Consider the following 15,980-nt stretch of genomic DNA (forward strand, 5'->3'; position numbering starts at 1 on the left):
AAATAAAAAAAATGAGGCAAATAATAAATACGAAAAGACTTGATGCGGTACGTCATAATGTGCTCAAAAGCCGAGTGATCCCCAATTGAAAATTTAATTGCTGCTTGGCTGGGAGATGGATGCTCAAAATGATGTACAAATATATTCGTGTATAAATTTTCGCAGAGGATATCCGCGAATGACAAGCGTACAAAATGCGCCAACGAACGAAATAATTCTAATTGAATCGATGCTATGTGGGCATACGCACACCCATGCTTGTCCTGTATAATAAATTTAATTTCGCGTTTACACTTGTGCGTATTGGTCCACGCGTCCGGACCTATGTATATAAGTATACGGTCCAAATAATATACAACAAGGTTGTGCGTGCCGCTAGACATATATTATTCCGCGCGTAGCCAAGCTTCGGCCAAATGATTATAATAAAAGCTTCGTGTTTCTAACGGCATTCGTATCATAGTATATGGGCAAATACAAAGCGCAATAAGATAATCTAATTTCGGATAAAAAAATAGCGCAGATACATCGTAAATATAGTACGCTCCCGGAGTTGCACATAGTGTATGTGTGTGTATTGAACCGAGTACGTGCCTCGAGCGTAGAAATATATACCGCCATGCAACGTATACATATACCGATCGCTGATGAGGAACCATTTTTGAAAGATCCTCTGTGTACGTAATAACCTGCGTTCGATGCAGAGTCTCATTTTACGAAGGTTTCAAAGTTGCGTAAATGTAATAACTTAGGGTGCAGCTAATAAATATGAACATTTGTTTATCCTTTGCTAGTATTGTAGCGCTCGATGACAAACTGCCTGGTTTGAACTTTTCAACATACGTTATAAGTGAGCGAGACCGCAACGGTTATGCTTATTTATTTTACTAATCTATAAAACGTATCGCGCTACGCTCGCAACGAGTAACTATTTATTATATCTTGTCATAATATGCGTGACTTATATGCGTACGTAGAGCAACATGCGTAGGCGTGCGTACAAGACAGGCGCAAATGTACAGGTAATAACGCGCGTCGATATTAGTTAGCGTAAGTTGAAACGAGCTTCATCCTACTCGGTACTCGCAATTGTAATCGTGCTCGGAAATCGATACGTACACTCTGTGTATTAGTCGTTTGAACTCGATCTTGCAAAAAAATCCGAATCATAGCGGAGATCGGGCTATTTTTGAAATGACCTTTGAAATGGAATAAATGCGGCTGGCATGGCAGCCTGTTGCGCGTGCGAATTAGTAGTACAGCAGCGTCGAGCTGTGTGCCGCGCACTGCCTCGAGGCTATTACAAGAGAGCTCGAGAGTCTACCTGATTGTATCAATCTGTGCCTCGCGCAGACAACAAAATCGCCCGATTAGATTTTGCTCGTCTGTGTCGATGGATAGATCTGCGCGCGGAGATGGAGAAAGGGAAGATACAGCCTCGCATTGTGTGCGTGCAACCCCCTATAGCTATGCGCTTGGCGACCTTGCCAGGCACGCTGCAAAACAATATACCTACATACGTAGAAACTAACATTGCAACATGAATTGTGTGCGTTTACTAATAATACCGCGTACTGCAGTCTACTGGATATGTGTACCAGAATACATACCGACATGCAGACACAGACACACATGTACGCGCGCACGCGGCTTTGGATTACGAGTAGGAGCAATCATCGTCATTATGTTCGAAAGAAAATCCAGCCTCATAATACATTTACGGATCCTTACGTGCTTTTGTGGTATATACGCGCGGCACTTCCAGGCCAGAATTCGCAACTGCTCATATAGCTGTAGACAAGGCGCGCAACGAAACTACACTTGCGCGCACACACACACAAACGCACACATGTACGCGAATGATTTTTTTCCCCCTGGCATTATATATTTTATAACACAAAGCTTCGCTTGGCTTTTGGATGCTACGCGCTCGTTGTAGCTCACGTTCGATGAGCAAGATCGATGTTTCAGTTCATTGCGGCTCGGGATGATGCGCGTGCAATTAGTTGGTTCATGTGGATGAAAGAGATAAGAGGATTTTGTGCTCAACGTACAGCCTTTCTTTCTCGGGGAGCTACAAATCGATTATTTCTCCTTTCAAATTATTTGATTATGTCATTTTTATTTCATTTATTATCCAAAGCACTTGCACAATCACGAATGAAGATACTTTTTCAAAATAACACATGTTTTATATTTGACACGAGTTAAATCTGTGCATCGTTTATTAATTTATGAAGTTTGTCGGACACCGTACAAAATCATTTTTTTCCAGATATTTTCATCTCGATAAATTAAACGCTCAAAAAATTACTCAATAGTTGGTTGATCTCCTTACACGTATATGCAAATTCAGGTGCGACAAAACACATTACAACGTTACAGTATCGGTGTCTCGAGTCGCGTTGCGGGCCAGAACTCGTATAAATCATCCTTCGACGTATCCATACAAATTACAGCAGCTTATACATTTGCTCTTTGCACTTTCTCGCTGCTCGCCACGTGCACGGCTGGCTGGCTGGCTGGCCGTGTCTGCCTACCTGCTGTGGATGTGTTCATAAAAGCGAAAAACAGCGAGCTATTATGTACGCTTGGACCGCAACTCACTTTCGTACGCACTCCGTGTATAGACGACGGCAAATCAATGTTTATGGCCTATCTCGCGGCGCGTCAAGAGGGTGTATAATGTACGCGTTATTACGCCGCTCGTCTCGTGCTTGTCTTATTTATCGCCCAGCGGCCTCGAATGGAAATCGCTCGAGAATTTTATAACGCGCCGCGCCAGCCCCAACGCCGAAATTTACGAGACTCGCCAATTGAATTTTCACGAGCTTGCGCTCTCGCATGTGGATGCCCAGCTGCACGCGAGAGTGAGAGTGATGTTCGCGTACGATACAGATTAATAATGCACCTATACGTTTGAGCGACAAAAGTCATATTATTACAACGATTGTACGGCATTTTAAGCCGATTTCTTTTTTTCTCTCCGGTTCGTGGCGCAGCGGGGGCAGCGAAAAATTATGCTTATATATTTTGCGTGACACATTGTACTATATATACAAACACTTCTTCCTGCTCGGCGGGGGATATAATTCAACTTTGACGATGTCGGCGGCGGCGGCGGCGGCTTCGGTGGCGGCGAGGCTAACGGTTACGCCGATATGTGCTGCGTTTCATCGGACATTAATGCGTGGGTGATGTATGCAGGTAGTTGCCAACGCAGCCGTATATATGGTCCATTGTCGTTACGAGAACCCATGCGCGTGATATAATTAATAAAGCGAACGTGAAACTGCGAGGCAGACGCTTTATGAACGTTATTATCGTGCAGTGCAGCGGTGTATACACAGGCAGGCGCGATGCCAGAGAGAGAGAGAGAGACTCTTGCGCGCGAGAGGAGCTGCTCTCTGTACGCGCGCGCCTGTACTATAATTTGGGTATGAGTTATGGAGGTGCCGCGCGCGCGACGCAATTTAACGCCGAACGAAATTTTCCTCCATAGTTAACGCATCGACGTTTTTAATATTTAGGCTACGGGGCTACTACCGACTCGACGCTAACGCTTCATTAATTTAATTGATTTTTTCGCTTTTTCAAAAGTTGCCTTACAGAACACAGCTTAAGTGCTTTATTGCATACTGCGAGCAACGTTTGTTCATTTTCACCTGCTTTTTACACCATATAGAATATTCATCATTTTTCGCTATCGTTTTTAAGCTATATCGACTAATGGAATTCTGCGTCAGTTTAACTATCTAAAAGTCATCGAACCAGTCATCTAATAAGCAAAGTCCATCAATCATTTTCAAGTAATTTGTGTTACATAAATTTCTCGGCTCGTTACGATAAGAGCAATCCTTTAGAGCTTTTTTTTATGTATTAAGCAACGTACAAGCATACTGTGTTCGCAATTGTTATTTTTCAATTAGATTTAATTTTGAGATTAGCAGCGGGGACATTTGTAAATAAAGAAATTTGTTAATAAATAACGAAATAATCGATCAATCAAGCTATGATTTTTCTTTCATGTATAAATTGCTTTTGATTTGTGAAGTATAGTTTATGACGATTGACGTTTGTTTCATTTATATTTCAATTGATAGAAATAGCAATCAATCATAGAGTGTATTTTTAATGAACTACCGAAAATCGAATCAATTTGTTTTTAATATTTTTTATAAAGTGTTCCAAATTATATTTCCACCGTATGCTTACATATTATAATTTAAATTTCACGCCAATATTTAACTAGTTAAACGTTCATTTATTTTCTAAATTTTATGATTTTATTTTATGAATTTTAAGAGAGGACAGTACGATGAGTTTTTCAAAATTAAAAAAAAAAATTTAATTTGTTTCTGATCAAAGTGCAATTGACGTAAATATTAAATTTTTATTAATAGTATCTACATGGATTTGATAATTAAAATTTTCAAATCAGTAAGAAATGTAACTCGAAAAATACTGAATCGATCCTTATCAAATTATGTATACTTTTTCATCAATTCCTTAAGCGAGTACTAAAGACGAGATATTTTTGTTTTATCAAATATTTTCGAAAATTCTACTAAAAAAGGTCGATTTTTTAGTCCAGACTTTATTACAGACGTTTTTTAACTTCATAATAATATCGGTATACTTATAAAATTCAATATAAATGAACAATTCAACGCCAGTTCCTGAAAAATTATGCCATGTGAAATTTTTATTACCAGATGATCGTGTGAAAAGTTACGAGTCTTACCAGAATTTTCATGACGTTCAGTAGATTTTCTCTTTTGAATTTTTGACTTTTTGACTTTTGAATTTCATGTGCATTTATAAGGAATAACATTGCTTTTGTAATGCTAGTGATACGATTCACATGGAAGTAAGGAAAATCGTCAAAAATAAACAAAAATTTTCATTTGAATGTTTTTTTAAACAATAAAAGTTCTACTTCTTTTATGTGAACTCAAATTAATTTAAGAAATAGACATAAATCAGGAAATTTACTAGTTTTATTGGCATCGATAATTTTCTTTAAATCAGTAATCAGAACTCACTTTTATCAAAGGGAGTAAGTTTGTTGGGCGGTATCAACACTTTCAAATGTTGATAAAAAAATAATGATGGATGAAACAAGATATTTGTCAAACTAAAGTTGAGATGAAAAAAAGTAAGCGAGAAAAAAAAATTAATTTCACTTTAAAGCAAGCTCGAAACGTCCAAGAATCGAGTCGCGTTACTGGCAACAGCTGTCAACGTCGAGCAGTCGGAGATTCTCTTTTCATTTTGTCCGTACGATTCATATTACGTACAATGCTTGTGTATACACACAAGTGCAGAACCAAAATTTATCGTGTCGTTGACGTTTGATCGATCGATGCCGTTTTCCTCGTCCACATTTTATGCTCGCAGCTCGCCTCCCGCACGAGTCACGTTATTACCATACCTCCGGTTCAAAATGATGGAGCTCGCGAAGATGCTAGCAGGAGCATTACTTTCACCGACTCAAGGCCGTCTGTATTGTTTATATATCCTTAAATCATCGGACCAATTAATAAAAGTTCGGTTAAATGCAGTTTTCTGCTGCTCGCTCGAGGCAATTCTTTTCACGCAATTTATCTTGGATGAATGATATAAAAGTGACAAAGTGAATCGCGGCTCATTGTAAAAACCACAGTTTCTCTCATTTGTTAGCGATACATTATTAAAAACTTCTTATGAGTTCGAAAGAAGATATAATTTTTCCCTGGATTAATTTGATTGTGTGAATTTGGTGGTATGTAGCGGTACATCCTCGCATGTACAAATTATTGCGAACAATTGGAAAGTGAGTAAAGAGAGAAGATGGGAAGAGGGGAGATAGTTATTTTCGGTGTATTACACATTCGCAGCGCTTAAAGTCGGTGATTGTTTTTCTCCTCCTGCGTGTCAAATCGATTCGGCCGTGCGCACTTGTCGGAGACAAAAAACAATAATGTTTTGCCTGGGCAAAGAAATACAAACGGCATCCATCGAATAAATCACAGCTGGCTTGAAGCCACTGCGTCGATTCTGTTCTTCAATTATATACATCGAAATATATGTCTGCTAGCATCGAGAATTTTGCGAATTAATGTAATACTCGGCACGCGAGCGAGCAATGTATATTTTCTCGAGCGTGTAGCATCGCTAGACTAAACGACTTTGCAATGCCCAAGTCACATTACCAATCACGATAATAATAATTATCATGAGGTTCAATATAGTAATTGTTAAATTTTTTATGTGGAATGTATTTATATATTTATTATGGTTGCTGTCATCGTGATTGCTGTGGGTTGTCAAGAAAATTGGAAAGAGAGGAAAAAGGAGAATAATTAAATAGACATTTACAATACAAAGCCAAAGACTTTTATTATCAATTATTTTTCGTAATTACGAATTATTTTTTTCTGTACTTGTAGCCTTCACTGGCTGCTGGCGGCGAACCACCTGATGACGGTGGTTGGTACGGTGCTGGAGCAGGGTAAGAAGCAGTACCTTCGTAACGAATTATAGGTCTGTAGCCATTGGCATCGGCTATATAATCGACAATTTGCATTCTACCGTCTGGCAGGAGTACGTGATAACTGCCAGTTGCTTCTTCGTCTTTGCGCATCTCGTGATGGCCAAAGTCCAATCCAGCACTGGCGTCTTGTACCTCATATGAGAATTCATAATTCACCGGATCCTGCGTGTGAAAAGTGAACATTTTTTTGCGATTCACTAAACAGCGTAAATGTATTTTGAACGCGAGTAAGGAAAGGGTTTCGATTCGCGAATGGCCGAACTGATTAGTCAAGTGTGCAGTAGAATTCAGCTTACCCCTGCCCAATCGTCCGGATGACCGGAATCGGCCTGCGGTCTTGAAGCAGCAGAAATGCCGCTTGGCGGTAGGTATGCAGACCCTTGTGGTTCGCTTCGGATTCCGACTAACATTGTCGTCAACAGCAGTACCTGAAAACAAAATGACGCATGAAACTCGCCCGATGCCAAGCCCTTGAATGTTTCCGCGTGCGCTCGTATACAGAATGATACTTACACAAGTTGTGCCTTTTTTTTGCATATCAGTGACTTTAGATAACCGTAATTTTGATGCATACGTAAGTTCATTGTTTAAAAAAAAGGAGGAATAGAATATTTCAGCAATTGTTATAATTATATATTTAATATTGTACGATTTAAGTGTTTGAGTTCAGAACGTAGAAAATTTTTTGAAAAAAGAAAAAAAGTAACGGAAGAAAAGAAGAAAATTATTGTCGTAGATGGTGTAAGTGGTGAAAAGGATCAAATGCTCTATTCTAAAACCAATGAAATTTATCGTCTGCTTTGAAAAAGGTTTTTTATACTTGAACGTTACATTAAGAAACGCGGTCATAAAAATTATTTTATTACCTCTTTTCACTGAAAACATTTGAAAGACTTTGGAATTACTTTCAAAAATGCTTGATTTGAATTATGCACTAAATGACTTTAGAATCGAATACTTTATTACGGCGAAGTATATGAAAAATTTGATTTTAAAAATAGAATTAATCTAAGGTGAGGAAGAATTTATAATAAAATTAATGAAAACTAAAAGTACCTCAAAAATCATTTGTGTGATGGCACAGGCTAAAACTTCTAGAACTAAAACTGTACTAAAGCAAAAAATGACTTCTTCTCGGAGTTTTATATTCTTGCCCCCCCCCCCAGTTGACAAACAATAATTTTTAATAGAACTAAATATACAGTCATTCAAAAAACTTACAATGTATAAATGTAGCACTATGCCTTATGATTATATTTAATAAGAGAACCGCAGATTTGTGACATAGATTGTGTCAGACTCACGCTCTGTAGCTACAATTTCGATCTCAACAAATGAATTTAGTAATACCCGTTCGTGAAGATACACTTTATGAAATCTAGACAGTGTTGTCTTCATCGTTCAAGTACTATATTTTTTAATTACTTTCAACTTCATTGAGAGACTTTGTAGTGAAAAATTTTACGAATAAGTAGCTGTAAATTCAAACAATATGTGCGGAAAAAAATTTTATTGAAGATTTGTCCAATTTTGAAAATTCAATAAAATATATATGAACTTGATTACGTAATTTATTTGCGATTATGGCGGAAATATTTTTACGAATTCAATCTTTCTCGTTATTGCAATTAATATCTAAGATGGTTGTGCATAATATTTGCGAGACGATTTTGTAAAAATGATTACCTTACTTATATGCAAAAGATTGCTCCAGCAGTTTTTCCGACGTCATCTTCCTCTTGTCGTGATACTGAATTTTTGTTGCACTATATTTTTTATACGATTCTCTGAGACTTTAAACAAATGTAAGTTCATTGCCAACGTATTTGTTGATGTTTAAAGAGCAAGATTGTTTTGATACATAACTTTGAAGGAAATATTCGAGTATGTTACTTCGAATCTATGTTTGCGGTAACAATTTATTTAAAAAGCAAACATAGGTCGACTTTTTGGTGATTGATTTTTGATATATAAATAATATTCAATTTATTTCAAGGAACGATAAGGCATATTTTAAAATAATTTATAGATTTCAAGGAACCCCGCATGATTTATTACTAATGCGGCTTGTTTTTGACTACGATAACTATACACACTTTTTTCATTCAATACAAGTTATAAGTGCTAAGTTTTATACATATCTTTTAGGATTAGATGGAATGTACTAGGTAAGTGTTTTGCATTGCAAAGTTATAAAAAGTGTTACAGTAAACTTGCATATACAGAATATTTAGAATATTTCTTACAATTAATTCTGATGCTAGCACATATTGTTATTATACAACAATTTACGTGTGACGGAAAAATTATACAATTATACGCAGTCTAAGAGTGGATAATACATAATCAATATGATATGAATTATCAGTATTGATAACCGCCATTAGCTTCGGCATCACCACCGCTACCTGCCGGATAATTGCCACCGCCTCCTTGATTACCACCACTTGGACCACCAGATGGATAACCTAGGAATATTTTTATTAGATTACTATGTTATAATTAAAAAGTGCATGAAAAGATTCTAACTAAAAATTGATAAATTTAAACTTTACCAAGCTACAATTCACTCTATGTAAAAAGTTAGAATACATATTCAAAAATATGATTTTCTTTTCAAGAAAAAAAGCATTTTTATAACAACGATCACGTGGAAAAGTTTAAAAGAATATATTGTTACAACCTTATTGCAGAATTAAAAGAACTTATCGCAAAAAATTGAGTGCATTCAAAATTGAATTTTTTAAAATTTAAAATGGTTTGCTAAATGTATCAAATAATATATCCATATTTATCTTACCATTACCACCGCCACCGCTGCCAAAATCAGACCCTCCAAATCCGCCACTGGAAGGTCCGCCAGATGGATATCCTCCGTTACCACCATTTTGACCACCAAAACCACCACTTGAAGGTCCACCAGATGGGTATCCTCCATTGCCACCACTGTTTTGACCTCCAAAACCACCTTGGCCTCCAAATCCTCCACCCGAAGGTCCACCAGACGGATAACCACCGTTACCACCGTTTTGACCACCAAAGCCACCACTTGCAGGTCCACCAGATGAGTATCCTCCATTGCCACCACTGTTTTGACCTCCGAAACCACCTTGGCCTCCAAATCCACCACCGGAAGGTCCACCAGATGGATAACCTCCACTACCACCATTTTGTCCACCAAAACCGCCACCAGAGGGACCACCAGATGGGTAACCTCCGTTGCCACCACCATTTTGTCCCCCGAAACCTCCATTAGAAGGACCACCAGATGGATAACCTCCGTTGCCATTTCCACCCTGTCCTCCAGGACCACCGGATGGATAACCACCAGCTCCGCCAGTGTTTGCTTCACCCTCGTAGCGAATCTGAGGTTTAAACCCATCTTGGTCAGCTTCATATTCTACGATTTGTTTTCTGCCATCTGGCAAAAGAACGTTAAATTCGCCCTGTGCTCGATCACCATCGCGCATTTCTGTATGCCCGAAACTACTACCTGATTGCTCGTCTTTTACTTCGTATGAAAATTCATATTTTGCAGGTTCCTGCAATTTAAATAAATTCATATCCTCGTTTGCGAAGATTTTTTCAAAAAAGTTTTTAGTTTAAATAGCTTTTTATTAATAATAATATTATTAATATTATATTATATACGTATGTCTTTGCTCATAGAAAATTGAATTTGAATCATTCGCGTAGTGTTTATTCTAGCATACTTATTTTTCAAATAGATTAACGTTGTTATTATATTAAAATAGATAAGACAATGCGTTTGAGTGAAAATTTAACATTCTTTTGAATCGTTTTATTTTTAGTAAAAATAATTGGCAATAAAAATCGATTTTTGACTACTAAGTATAGATTAAATATTAAAATAAATATTAACTCACATCATTTCCATCTTCAAATCCATTTCCACCCGGGCCTCCAGACGAGTATCCATTATTATCACCAGAAGAACCACCAGAGGAAAATCCGTTGTTTCCATCGACTGCTCCAGAGGGTGGAGGTCCATAACTATCTTGAGGTTGACCACCAAAACCACCGGGACCACCACTGCTATATCCATTATCGCCTCCTCCGCCTCCGTTACTTGGAGGTCCATAGCTACTTGATGGTCTTCCACCACTGCCTTGACCAAATCCATTTCCATTACCACCTTGTGAATTTTGAGGATAACCATTCGATCCACCACCACCACCAAATCCATTTCCATTCGAAGGTGGGCCGTATGAACTCGATGGTTGACCGCCAAAACCTCCTTGGCCATTATTTCCATTTTGACGACCATTACCGTTTTGACCGCCGAATCCACCACCATTACTACCACTATTAGGTGGTCCATAACTACTCGAAGGTCTGCCATTAGAACCACCTCCATTTCCGAAACCACCACCATTTGATGGTGGGCCATAGCTGCTAGATGGGCGGCTTGCCCCACCATTTCCACCGAAACCACTACCACTACTTGAGGGAGATCCGGAATTGCCGGGTCTCCCTACAGCACTTGATCCACCAAAACCACCACCGTTTCCACCAGAAGGTGGCCCATAACTGTTAGAAGGTCTTCCATTTGATCCTCCAAAGCCACCACCATTTCCATTTGAGGGTGGTCCATAGCTATTAGATGGTTTGCCGTTTGATCCACCAAAGCCATTGCCATTGCCGCCACCACTATTTGGTGGTCCATAGTTGTTCGAAGGTCTTCCACCGTTCCCATTTCCATTTGAAGGAGGTCCATAAGAATCGGATGGTCTTCCACCGTTTTGGCCACCAAATCCACCAGAGGACCCACCCGGTCGACCCCCGCCATTTCCACCTCCTGGTGGCCCATAAGTATTTGAAGGTCTTCCACCGTTTCCACCTCCAAAACCATTTTGTTGTTGACCACCACCATTTGAACTTCCAGGGCGATTACCGGAATTCGGGGGTCCGTAAGAATCAGAAGGTTTTCCTTGTCCACCTCGTCCACCTCCGTTGCCAAATCCATTGCCACCTCCTTGATTACCATTTCCGGAACCTCCTCCATTTTGTGGAGGCCCGTAGGATTCAGAAGGTCTTCCCGAGTTTCCTCCACCAAAGCCATTTCCGGAAGAAGGTGGCCCGTAAGAGTCTGACGGTCGGCTACTTGGTCGTCCACCTCCATTTCCATTTCCTCCAAATCCATTACCATTTCCATTTCCATTTGATGGAGGTCCGTAAGTATCTTGTGGACGACCACCACCGAAACTTCCGGCTCCCGGTGATCCAAATTCTGGTGGACCGTAACTATTTGATGGTGGGCCAAAACTATTGCCATTTCCATTACCACCAAAACCAGAACCACCGTTTTGACCACCTCCATTTTGAAAATTAGGAGGACCGTATTGATTTGAAGGACTACCACCCCCTGGTCTACCGCCACTTCCTCCAAAACCTCCTTGACCGCCCTGACCGGGAGGTAGATACGAGTTTACTGGTGGCTCTGGACGTGCCACACACAACGATAAAATAGTCAAAAAACATATTGCCTGCAAGTAAATTAAATTCAAAATAAATATTTTTTCATAGAAAAAGAAAAAAGTAAAAAAAGAGTAAAAGAAATTTTTTTTCAAAACTTCATATTTAAATTTGAATGCAATATTTAAATTTCGTATGCGTTTTTACCTTCTCCATCACGATGCGATATGTGAAACGTCAACACGTGACGACAATATGTCCAGCCACTGGACAATAACAAGAAGGGAAGTCCCACAGGGGATTCCCCTTTGACGTAGCGACACTCGCAAACGCCGTCCCTTTTACTGAGTGCACCACCGAGCAAGCGGAGCTAAACGCGAATGACAAAATCGTAGCAGTAATCGACCTTATATACTCCCCGACTCTGTCCACAGCGTTAGATCATGGATTTGGTGCAACTCTAGCGAAGATTTACAGCAAAGATCGTTATAACTGTGTCAAGACGGTGAATCTATCGTTGCATCTGCTGATGCCGAGTGTTACGTGTGTGTATGTGTGTGAGCGAGTGAGTGAGTAAGTATATACTTATGAGTACGTATGGGGAGAAAAAGTAGTGGGGTTTTTCTGCTTGAAGAGACTTTAAAATACATGTAGATATATTTTATAGCGGGCGAGAAAGAGTGAGCAAGAGAGTGCAATCTGTCGATGTGTGCAGCCTCAGTATCCCTGCGATAAAGGATTTTCATACCCTCTCTCTTCCGATGTGCCAAGAACATGAAAAATACGTATACATGTGTAGACGCTACAGCACATAAAAGTTTTAAACTGTGTACTTGTTCACGTGTGTATGCGAATATATATACACACGTATATATATATATAGTTGTATGTAGAAAGAAGTACACTTCAGTACCATAACAAAGTTAAATGAAAAGGTAACAGGAAAATCTAGGACGAGTAACGTATTCCTGCTGTATGAGCATTTTAAAGTCTTTGCTCAATGGCGAGGGTGATGAAATTAATAGGAAAACTGGCGAAATTCATGCAAATCGGTGCCGAAGCCTTAAGAGCGCTCTTCTGGCGTATAAACAATCTTGATACGTTCTTGATTTTTTTATTTAATGAAAGACCTCGCGAAGTTTTATTTTGTCAAGGATTTTTCATAGTCGCCGAGCGCAGAAGGGTTTTTGAAAATATCCGATTCGCCGCGCAACAGCGTAGTATATTAACACGAAGGCCCATGGAGCTCACGAATAATGGCAGAAAAATCTTGTTCATCGAAAATTAACTGTTCGTTCTTGTCGAGCTCATCAACTTAATTAAATTAGCACCTTGTATAGCCGAGCTAAACCAATGTAAACCATCGCATATTGGAGCATTAGATTTATCATGTTCTCCCTTTCGCTCCTTCTCTCTCGCTCTTTCTCTCATAATCAAGCAATATATCATACGCACCGCACATAAGAGAAATATATATGTACGAACACGCGCAAAATTGTTAGTACGTGCCAGCAGGATCTAAGTGGAATTAAATATCCTACCGCGAGAGAACGAGAGTTTCGCGTCAATTCAATGATCATCGGTTATTAGCAAAAGATACCGCACACATGTAATGTATATGTATGTATAATGCGAATGCATACAATGTGTAAATGCACGGCTCGTGCGCGCCCTCGGCAATCGATTAATTATTTTATCACGTGCTCCTGGTACGGCACGTTTGAGCATTACCATGCGCGGAGGCACATGGACAAATTTATACAAGAATTTTTTTAATTGAAGCCGAATATAACGAACGCAGTGATTAAGGTACACAATACTATCATCATAAATATGTGGGGTGAGCGTAGGCGACGTCGAATATATATTAGCTCGTGAGAACGACCAAGAAAAAGAGAGAGTGTAATGTTGAGAGGCGCGAGCAACGCTACGCTTCCTACAAAACGTGTGTACACATTGAAGATTATAAGTGAGCCTCGACTGCGGATACCGGACCCTTCTTCTCCTTCGCCATCGACTGACACGCGCCCGTTGCCGTTCTCTTTCTCTCGCTCTTGGGTCCTATCACGATTTCGCGCTCTCGCGCCACTTAAGTATCGTTTAGCAGTATAACCGTATCCCACAAGTACCAACCACATTGCTTCTTACTGTTTCTGACGTACGCTCGAGAGCTTCCATGTCGTCGCTACTTCATTTATTGTATAACTGCATTTTTCCTACGTCAATGTCCTTTAATTTTATTTACATTATATATCTATATATTTCAGAGCCTCGAGTAGTTCAAACCTTAAACTAATGAGGAATCGTTGAGAGGAAAGTTCAAGCTTGATTTGGCAGTTTTATGCTTCATAATATACTTCGTGCCTGTTTCAATTGATATTCTCGAGTGATATAATCTCTGTATCTACTTTATGATCATTTGGCTTTTATTTTTCAGCGACGATCCTACGAAAGGTAATAACGCTTCGAGGGTACGTAAGAAATTTAACCTTAATAAAAAATTCGTTATGACATATTTCATAAGAATATATATTGTTATTAAATTGAAGGTGATTTTTTCATGTTAAAATAGAACGAAGCCGTAAGTATCGTAATGGACCTGTCACTAGAATGCGGTGTGTGACATTTGCAGTCGTCTTAAAAGGAGATGTTCTCGCGTGAGAATAAATGTCTCGTTGTCATGAGCTTTTTTTTAACCTGGATATCAGCCATTTAACTGTATTAAAATACATTCATATATAAATGTATTTCATGCGCATATATATATATATATATATATATAGAAATATTGTATAGCAAGTCGCTGAGCGAGGTAAACATGATGCGCCGCTTGGGTAAAAAAGAGAGACGCTGCGAAAATCATAGCTCGCTCAAGGTTGCACGACGCAAGCGAGCGATCGGAACCACACACTCATACACGGCATCCATAAAGCTGAAAATGATGAAATAGAATACGAATTACACTTATAGATATATGCAGTTTCTCGAACTCCCTTTTGATTTTACGTATTTCCCCATCGATCGTTTCACATAATAGTTTTACCCTGCCGAGCCGCGCATATCACAACGTGCCATGCAGTCGAGTGTAATCTTTCGGCTCTCTTTTTCTCGCGTATTGAGCTGTAAACAAAAAATTATCTGCCTACGTGCGCATGCTCGAGCGATTTATAATCATATTATGATTTTAAAATAATAAAAACTATTGCGTCGCGGCTCATCTTTATTATTGTCGTCGTTTTGCAATCTTAATAATGATCCTAATGACCATAATTCTCCAGTGCTCGTGAAATTTCACGATATAAAGTGCAGAAAGAGTGAGACCATTATTATTACACATATGAGCGGTGAATCGTAATATATAATCTCCTTGTCTTTCTCACTCGGGATCTGCGAGAAAAGAGAAAGATCGCTAAGTTGAGCACATAATAGTTTCTCTCATCACATGCAGTAACGTCATCATATCGCATATATGGCGTCAACGAGCTATATAATGTAATGCAACAAAAATGTTTCGACCTTTTCGATACGCTCCATCCCCAAAGCTATAGCTCATTACATCAGTGCCGAAATGAACTAGGTTTATAAGAAGTTGGGCTCGAACTCGAGCTGACATCCTTTTTAAATGACTAAGCTTTCACATGCATAATAATCGTTTCGTCACTCACACGTACAAACTTGAGAAATGTACTTTTATTACTCTTTTGTATCGCACTCGCTACATTTGATGCGCTCGCTAACTCTTGAGCTCTATCGACGGTGTCATCGTTTTTATTTTGTGCAAAACGTGTTTATATTATGCCCGCGTAAACGATACACATATATGTCCGCATGATAAGTTACGAGCTCCGTTTTAGGAAGTACCCCGTGCCACTGCAATCCTCGTAAAAATGCACATCGTAAATACTTTTTACAGAAAAAATATCATGCGCGTGCCTTTTCAGTCTCTCATTGTCGTTTCATTACCGATTCAAAGAGAGAATATTATTCGTCCGAATAGCGATTTTCAAGA

The 15,980-nt window shown here is 39.1% G+C and overlaps 2 protein-coding genes across 2 annotated transcripts; both read right to left on the bottom strand.

Annotated features, from left to right (window-relative positions):
* Window positions 1-6,409: 6,409 nt before the first annotated feature.
* On the bottom strand, window positions 6,410-7,072 carry LOC106648127 (pro-resilin-like). The gene is made up of 3 exons (XM_014364807.1): window positions 7,049-7,072; window positions 6,832-6,963; window positions 6,410-6,697 (listed from the first exon to the last, which is right to left on the bottom strand). The coding sequence occupies exons 1-3, from the start codon at window positions 7,070-7,072 to the stop codon at window positions 6,410-6,412; spliced, it is 444 nt and encodes a 147-aa protein (XP_014220293.1).
* A 1,827-nt stretch (window positions 7,073-8,899) lies between these two features.
* LOC106648126 (pro-resilin-like) lies at window positions 8,900-12,187 on the bottom strand. Its single transcript, XM_014364805.1, has 4 exons — window positions 12,179-12,187; window positions 10,423-12,042; window positions 9,417-10,077; window positions 8,900-8,967 (listed from the first exon to the last, which is right to left on the bottom strand). Exons 1-4 carry the CDS (start codon window positions 12,185-12,187, stop codon window positions 8,900-8,902), a joined length of 2,358 nt encoding a protein of 785 aa, XP_014220291.1.
* Window positions 12,188-15,980: the final 3,793 nt, after the last annotated feature.

This window comes from Trichogramma pretiosum, unplaced genomic scaffold (genome assembly GCF_000599845.2).
Source record: "Trichogramma pretiosum strain Unisexual culture from Peru unplaced genomic scaffold, Tpre_2.0 scaffold40, whole genome shotgun sequence".
NCBI classification, from domain to species: Eukaryota; Metazoa; Arthropoda; class Insecta; order Hymenoptera; family Trichogrammatidae; genus Trichogramma; species Trichogramma pretiosum.

Bases quoted from the DNA above. Each gene is read 5' to 3' on its own strand.
- LOC106648126 (XM_014364805.1), bottom strand. The intron at 10,078-10,422 runs GTGAGTTAATAT...TTTAAATTGCAG, and splicing joins GATTTGAAGATGGAAATGAT to GAACCTGCAAAATATGAATT. The intron at 8,968-9,416 runs GTAACGGAGGAT...GTGGTAATCAAG, and splicing joins TTTTGGTGGTCAAAATGGTG to GAGGCGGTGGCAATTATCCG.
- LOC106648127 (XM_014364807.1), bottom strand. From the start codon at position 7,072: ATGCAAAAAAAAGGCACAACTTGT. The intron at 6,964-7,048 runs GTAAGTATCATT...TTTTGTTTTCAG, and splicing joins AAAAAAAAGGCACAACTTGT to GTACTGCTGTTGACGACAAT. The intron at 6,698-6,831 runs GTAAGCTGAATT...TTTCACACGCAG, and splicing joins ATCCGGACGATTGGGCAGGG to GATCCGGTGAATTATGAATT.